At 46.0% G+C, this 8,060-nt stretch overlaps 1 protein-coding gene across 9 annotated transcripts in view; it reads right to left on the bottom strand.

The window, feature by feature from the left end:
- Positions 1-488: 488 nt before the first annotated feature.
- Positions 489-8,060, bottom strand: part of LOC117963530 (cyclin-dependent kinase 17-like) — a 45,599-nt gene continuing 38,027 nt past the window's right edge. For 6 of the 9 annotated variants that reach the window (XM_058988309.1, XM_058988311.1, XM_058988312.1 and 3 more), the window contains 9 exons: positions 7,262-7,385; positions 6,474-6,594; positions 5,514-5,611; positions 5,312-5,417; positions 4,698-4,740; positions 4,399-4,489; positions 3,986-4,063; positions 3,207-3,324; positions 489-2,451 (listed from right to left, as the gene is read on the bottom strand). In XM_058988309.1, the coding sequence (XP_058844292.1) occupies positions 3,224-3,324; positions 3,986-4,063; positions 4,399-4,489; positions 4,698-4,740; positions 5,312-5,417; positions 5,514-5,611; positions 6,474-6,594; positions 7,262-7,385 (762 nt within the window). In that variant the 3' untranslated portion in view covers positions 489-2,451; positions 3,207-3,223. Of the gene's footprint in view, positions 2,452-3,206; positions 3,325-3,890; positions 4,064-4,398; positions 4,490-4,697; positions 4,741-5,311; positions 5,418-5,513; positions 5,612-6,473; positions 6,595-7,261; positions 7,386-8,060 lie in introns of all 9 variants that reach the window. The other 3 variants (XM_058988310.1, XM_058988315.1, XR_009307444.1) reach the window with 2 other exon arrangements.

Below are 8,060 nucleotides of genomic sequence, written 5' to 3'. Positions count from 1 at the left end.
CAGTGCAAGTAATGCAGTAGTTGGCAGAAGCATGCACGGCGATTTATTCAGTTTGTGCTTTACTGAAACCATTTACAAGTACCACCTGGTCCGACACGCAGTGAGAGCAGAAAGGTGGCAAGCAGGCAGGCAGGCAGCTACAAAGAGAGATGTTAGGATCCAAATGAAAAAAAAAGCCCAACAGACAAGCACTTGAGAATATGCAGGCTGTTCTGCTGTTTCATATCACTTTACCCATCCCTCTAAAACACTCCGTTGTAAAGGTATAAGACCACTAAAATAAACTTTACTTGTGCTTTTTGTCCCCCCCAGTATGTCACATGCCACGTACAGCCCCCCCTGAAAGTGAAGTGCTAAACTTCATTGTGTTTATTTTTTTTTTTCCCCTAAAGACATTTTAAATCCATTAATTAAATACTGATGTAAAAAAAATCTATTTCATTTTTTTTTTTTTTTTTTTGACAAAAGGATAAACATCACACACAAAGTCTGATCGTTCATTTCCGGTTTATTGGTAGCGGTGATGTACAAAATGATACAGAGATGGGCGGGTGTTGAGATACACATTTACATCACCAAGGGGGTCCTGGCCACCCCTCTTATCCAACACAGACAGGCAGGACCCGGAGCGATCGGAGCGATGGAGGGGAAACAGTGTGCCAGAACTCAAGGGCAGGGCAGCAGAATTCAGCTGATCCCAACTGTTTACTTGTCATAGCAGTCAATGTGTTGAACACACTTAGCTCTGCCAGTGCCTGAGGCCTATTCAACTGGTTTGACTCCAAGCAGTCCTGCACCCCTCAAAGCCAGGCTTCACCGGTTTCACCTCCCTGGACCCCAGCACTACACAGTGCACACGACTCTTACCCTATATTAGCCCACCAGTTACTTTCTTGTTTTTTTTCCCCGTTTTGAAGTTCAGGAAATACATACATTTCACATTTAAGTCTTGACTTTTATAACCGTGTCTAGTATCAAGTGATTCTAGTTTTTAAATATATTTCATATATATATATATAAACCTGAAATTAAAAATTAAAAAATAAAATCCAATCCTGCTAAAATGTAGGAAACAATTATTTTGTTTTGTTTCTGTGTTAGTGTTTAGGGGGAGGGGGTGTCAGATCACAGCATGGTTTAATCATCCTAAAATAATAAATAAAAAAAATACTACGTTTCTAAAAATAATTGACAGGCATTCTATTGTGCCTGCCTATTCATAAATCCGGTTCTCATCTTATTTCACGCAACTCCTCCAGCTTCACGCTTTCCTCGTCTGTTACTTGACTGGTCCCAGATGCAAAAAAATGAAAAGAAAAGTGGCTGGCCCCAGTAAAGAAACTGGGAGACAATACTGGATCCTAAACAGAAACTGGACTGGGAGTCAATACAAGTTTTCTTATAGTATAAAAAAAGGGACTGGAAGACAACAGTGGCCTCAGTATGGCGACCATGACTGGTTCAAGTTTTTTTTTGGGGGGGGGGGGGGGTCTTAGTATATGGGAAACGGCACTAATGCCAGTACAGCGACTGGGAGACAATACCGGGGACACAGCATCACATCTACAAAAACATGCCAGTAATGACCTTTTCATCACCCCTGGTACAGGGGAAGCAGGCTGGAGAGAGGGGAAAGTGGGGCTTTAAATTAGAAATGAATCACTTCGTTTTAAATTGCAATCGATTTTTACATACTGCATGGTCGCCCTCTGCTGGATGCACAATGCAGAGGCTCCACTTCTCCCTGCCCTCCAAAGGCTCATTTGTTAATAGCCCAGGCATGCTTCAGTTTTTAAACTAACCTGAATATACAATATAAATATTTGTTTCAGTCAATTAAACTGCAAATGATTTAAACATAAATATGTAGGGGATGTGAAATCCAAATATATCTGTACGTACCCAAAAAAACCTGATGGGGCTGCAAAACCACTCCCTCCCTCTCACACACCCCTATCTCTCCCGAAACCTGAAGCCAGCCCTACAAGCAATCAGAGGTATATGGGAAGCTCAGAATCCCCACCGACCCCCCTTGAATTTCCAGTCCTCCTACATGATTTCCTGAAGCAATAAAATTAAATAAAACAAAACATAAATATATCTACGAGTTGGCACAGGAGATGGTGGATTTTGCCTGATCGCGAATGTTCTCTGGAAAGTCAGTCCATCATCAGTGGCAGTGGGAGGGAGGGTCTGTTCTATTGTTCTATTTACAGGAGGCTCCTCGTGCTTCTCGGGAGCTCAGTGGTTCTCTGGTTCCCCCGCAGAGTTGGGGGCGGGGTAGGGGAGTGAGATGGGGGATGGAAAGGCACTCCCCCAAAAAAATGTCCTCAGCAGCACAGATTTGGTTTCTTTGTAGTCCTCCAGATAGCCGGTCCTCTTCCAATGCAGCGCTGGCTTCACCACCAACGCGCTAAAATAACATGCTCTGCCGTCGATTCTTTCCCTGGGCTGTGGGGAAACAGAGAGGGACAGTGAAGGGGCGGACGCACTGCAGCGATGGAAATAAGGCTCCTGTTGCATTGCATTTTCACCCATTTCCAGGTTTTACTACGTGCTTGATAAGCCACAGTGTATAGATAACAAGCTCGGGTGCTTATTAAACTCACAGTAAAACCAGAAATGGATCACACTGCTATGCTATGGGGGTCTTAATTCCATCCCTGCACCTAAACCTGACGCTTTGGAGGCTGACTTAAATTATACCATGACCTAGCGGACAAGGTACTGCCTGCTTTGGGATCTGAATAAAACATCAGGACCTGGGACAGACGTGCAAAATCTACATTTCAGAAGGGAGACCGCCAAATTCAGAGGATGCTAGAACTTGTTATTTTACATACGGTAAGAGTCCTAATCTATCCAGGGATATCCTGGACCAACTCCAGGGATGGAAATAAGACTCCCACTGCATAGCACTTAGCAGTTACTGCTTAATAGTTAATGGGTTTACACTGTGGGTAACCAAGCTCATAATAAAGGAATGGGAGAAACTGCAGCAGGAGTCTTATTTACATCCCTGAACTTCACCTAGCAACACGCCAGCACTATATGGGGGTCACTAGATCTACCTGGTGACCCGATGCTTCTGCATTATCCATCAACTTTGCATACCAGTCACAGCCACTCCCTCTGCAGAGAAGCAATGGAAAAGCAGACAGATAGAGCAATGGACAGACAGAGAGACAGAGCCAGGCAGTATTTACCGGAGTGGGACGAGAGTTCAACCGGTGGAGGGGGAGGAGAGAACGTGAGAATGTGTCCGTGGTTTCGCTCCGTCTTTCTGGAAATATTCTGAGGAGGCGGAGCCAAGTTTAAGAGACGCTAACGAGAGAAAGAGACAGACACAGGGACGGCGAGAAAGAAAGCGAGAGAACGAGTGAACACCAGAAAAGGAGGAAGGAGGAGAAGACAGTATTGACACAGAAAAGGGGACAAGTGAAAACACTTCAGATCAGGAGTGGAGATCGTGGCGCAACAGAGAGGCACAGAACACAAAAACAGTACTACTCCTGCAAGATGCACAAGCAGCAGACACACTACACAAAGGAGCAAAGCTGGCAGCATTGAAGAAAACAAAACACTTCACTTTATATTTAGACATGTTTTACCAGAATTGGAAAACTGGTTCATTAGATACAAGTAAAAGTGTAGTGGGACAAAAAGTAAAAAGACAGAGGGAGGCAAGCAGATCCTTACATCAATAAAATCATGATACCTTCACTAGAGAGAACGTCTTGAACAAGTTGCATCACGACTAGATAAGCGACTCTCCAGATGTAAAGCCCTGTGAGCTTTGTGTGTACAGCAGACAGGGCGTTTGTACACTTTATCCAAGTCAAGATTCTCGTCCCTAGTGAGGGGGATAACTAAACCAAACACAAAAGTACCGTCATGCAACACAACTGCACCAGACACTGAATAGATGTTGCAGAGTGCCGTCGCCTGCCCTCTCAACACAGCGCTTTGCCTGCCCCTCGCCCACCTGCTTCAGGGTGCCCCAACGATCGCTTCCCTGGGTCTCTCTGCAGCTGGATCTCTTTCACAGAGAAGATGGACGCAGCTGCAGGTAAATCAAACACAGCAGCGAGTCAGAGAGATGAAGAGCCGAGGGAGCTCCAGATGCCTGCTGCTGCACCACCACAAGAGGGAGTGAAGCAGAAGGATGTCTAGCTGTACTGCAAAATATTACCAGACATCCATTTAAATATATACCATCATTACAAACATGTTCTACAGGCACACCGCTGCACACATTAATTCATTGTGTATGAACGTATCGTTTTTTTTTTTTGTCCGGAAGCGTATCTGTAATATACAGCAAAGTAGCTGTGTGGTGGGCACATGTTTCAAAGTGCTCAGCCCCTCGGTAGTGCATCTGCAGTGGGGCACACTTACTGTCAGGCAGCGTCTGCACCGCCTCTCCAAAGCTTTTGAAGTACGGGTGCCGAAGGGCCTCCTCCGCAGACACTCGCCTCTTGGCTTCAAACTAGAGAAGAGACAAGAGGGACCCGAGTGTGACGGGGTCAGCAACGAAACGCAAAAAAAACCCAACTAACACATTAACCAATAGCTGAAAATACACAAATATACATTTTTATTAACATTTTTTTTCATGGCTTTATAAAGAGGGGAGGGGGGGGGGTGGTGTCCCCCAAGCGCAGTACGTGATGAATGAAAAGCTGGAAACAAATTACCTGCAGAAGCTTTGACAGCAGATCCAGACCGTCGCTGTCTATCCTGCAGGCAGAGGAAGAACAAGCTCTGTGAGCAGAGTTCGTTTTCTCACACAAATCCCCCAAACGTCCCCTCCCTGGGCTTCACACTGCTCACTACAGAGACAGGCTCCCCCTCAGCAGACAAGAACACACACAGCGCTGCCCCTGCTGTTTAAGAAAATCAACAAAAACGCTTATCTGCACTCACCTGAACTTCTCAAGGGAGTGCCAAGCAAGGGTTTGAAGTTCTTACCTTTTATTAGCACTGGCAATATTAACACAGATATGTTGCTTCTTTTCCTGCATTTTATACTTCAGTTTGGAATATGCAGATCTCTCAAAAGACTAGTTGAAAAATTGCCAATGGTGATTCCAGGGTCCCTTCATGTGTACTGGTTCAAACTCCATCAGACTAAGTGACCTCCTACAGTTTATCGGGAAGCAGTTTATCTAAAGCGTTATCTCCACAATATCTGTGCTTCTTGAACTAACAAGTGAAGAACCAAAAGATTCTCAGCACATTAAAATGCAGGGTTAGGGCGGAGAGGGCGGCTGTGTTTTTTAAAGCGGTGGTGAGGTTAGCTGGGACGCACCTGGGGGCGTGGTTCACGAGCGGCTCTGCTCGGTAGCGGGGGAATTTGTACGTCTTGAACTCTTCACTGGTGGCGACCCCTGGCCACGTCTCCTCCGTGGGCGTCCCTGGAAACACAGAACGGGAAGAACCATGTCACTCGAGGCCCCCGGCTTCCATGCATTCCACCCACCCCCTAGCTGGGCACTGCAGCCGTCTCTTACCCAGTATCCTGAATATCAAATGGAGTTCATCTTCTACTGTGGAGCCGGGGAAGAGAGGGCGCCCCGTCACCATCTCGTAGAATATGCAGCCCACACCCCTGCGGGGAGAGAGAGGGTTAATAATAACACAGGAACGAGAGCTCTTCAGATAAAGGGAAGCACACAGTGGGAAACATTGGGGTGAGCAGTTTAGAGGAGTGGCGTTCTACCGTATAATAACCGGCGCGCTCCGATTTTCATTAAACGTTTAGCAGCCTTATAAAGGCTCTGAACCATAAGCTAGTTTGTCTGTAAAATTGTTTCCGATTTGTAAAACTTGTTTTATAATGAATCAAAATACACCAAGACTGTACCTGTAATGCTGCCATTGCAGGCTCAGCACGTACAATTGCCTGTACATTTTTCCTTACCAAAAAAATAAACAAATAGGCTAACACATGTGGGAACGGGACTTTTGACCAGATGCAAAGACGTACTTTCCTCTAGTGCGCTCTCAGAGTATGCTAGTCTGCTTTCCCGCAGAACGGGAGGCTAATTAATCTAATCAATGCAAGAACGAGGACATCAAACACACTCCTGTGCGCTTAACTGCAGGAGATGAAGCACCAGCCCCTGACCCTAGAGGTCACACAGCAGTCCTCTCATGAAGATGACGCACTGGGATTCATATTCTGAATTTAGAGAGTATCAAACAGCTCTGTAAGAGCACAACATAAAAACCCCTCTGGGCAGTTCGTAAGACAGCGCAGCGATTGTGAAAGGTACTGTATATAAACAGGATTAAAAATCTGTACTGTTTCATGGCGAGATTACAGGAGGTACAGTACAAGCCAAATATAGAAACTCAAAAGCAGAGTTTTATGATTTTCTTCTTTCAACACACACAGATGACCCCCCCCCTCCCCCCCCCCCGTGCACAGCGGTGATCTCCGTGCTAGCAGTCTAGCCCGTGATGCTCACCACATGTCGATGGGGGTGGAGTACTCTGTAGTGCCCAGCAGCACGTCGGGGGGCCGGTACCACAGCGTCACCACCTCATTGGAGTACGTCTTGGTGGGGACAGACTTGGCCCGAGCCAGCCCTGGAACACAACAGCAACACAGGGCAGGCAGGGGGGTGGGGAGTTACATTAGACTGCATTAGACTAGTGCTGCACAAACAGACGGTTCAGATTGAGCTCCCAGCAGAAATCAGGCACAGACAACCAGGTGAGGCTCTTTGGTGTTGATTGGGCTAATTTACCAAAGCAAAACAAGTGAAGATGACTGCTGCATTTCTGAGACTGTGGAGAACAGCAATCCACACAAATCCAGGCAGCTGTTTCACTCTGAATGATAAATGATCCCAATCAACACCAATGACCTTCACTTGATTTCTGTGGAGGTCACAATCCGAATAAATTGGTTAAAGCAGCTCTATGATGATGCCTGGTTATGCTCTTATCCACAAGAAGGAGAGACAAAACTGCAGTTAGAAAACTCCACCTTAAGTGGTACCCTTTGTAATGCCTTGGAAATTGGCCTACCTCCAATTTGAATGCTACCTTTACCTTCAGCTATACTCAACAAAAGCTATAAATGGAAATGGAAATGTAATTTCCTAAGTGCAGTCCTTATGAGAGCCGGACAAAGTGGAAATGCCTCGCCACCCGCTAATTGGATTGCACTGCAGCTCTGGGTCTCTTCCAGGCAGCGCGCCGCGCAGTGCAGAGAAGCGTTTCCCTCGCTGCCCCTGCTCCAGGGTCTTACCGAAGTCAGCCAGCTTGAGCTCCCCCTTGTCGTTGATCAGCAGGTTCTGCGGCTTGAGGTCCCGGTGCAGCACCTTCCGTTGGTGACAGTACGCGAGCCCGCGAAGCAGCTGGAACAGGAAGATCTGTCGGGGGAGAACGCATTGAACACACAGACTACCTGGCAGCCCTACTGAAGAACTACCTACAGTTCAGAAAAGCACCCGGGACGTTAACTTCTCTTCAATAAAGAGCGCTTAGTCTTTGTACACTTTTACCCTCCAATCGATACGCGAAGATGTCTTTTACAGGGGTGTGTCAGAGATTGAGGATAGAACCAGGAGATACCAGGAGGTACCGGAGACATGGCACGGACAGTCCCTCCGTATAAACACTGACACAAGCAGTACTGACACAACTACATGCATGCCAAGAACTGGAGGTTAAACACACTTATTACAACAGAAAAGTTGAACTACATTAATCCAATTTAGGAGGAGGAAAACATCTTTAGACTTTGGTTACTACACATTAAAAGCAACTGCGACAGCAGATGTTCTCCAGGCAACCGCTGGAGGGAGCCAAAGGTCCATGAGTCATCTCGTGTTTTTTTTTTGTTCAAACCATATCTTGCAGATCAGCCTATTAAAAGGACAACCCAATACAAACCTTACAGACTGCCTGCTTGTCTAATGACGTTTAAACTCCCTGTTGACGCCCAAAATTAACAAAACTGTATTTAAATGCATAGATGTTCTTGTTCTGAAATAGTGATAGTGTCATTATGCTTTAGATGTTTATATTCCCTTTACCATTCTGCA

This window comes from Acipenser ruthenus, chromosome 16 (genome assembly GCF_902713425.1).
Source record: "Acipenser ruthenus chromosome 16, fAciRut3.2 maternal haplotype, whole genome shotgun sequence".
In the NCBI taxonomy this organism is placed as follows: domain Eukaryota; kingdom Metazoa; phylum Chordata; class Actinopteri; order Acipenseriformes; family Acipenseridae; genus Acipenser; species Acipenser ruthenus.
Note: the sequence above shows the minus strand (reverse complement) of the source record. Positions and strands in the feature narration are given on the sequence as shown.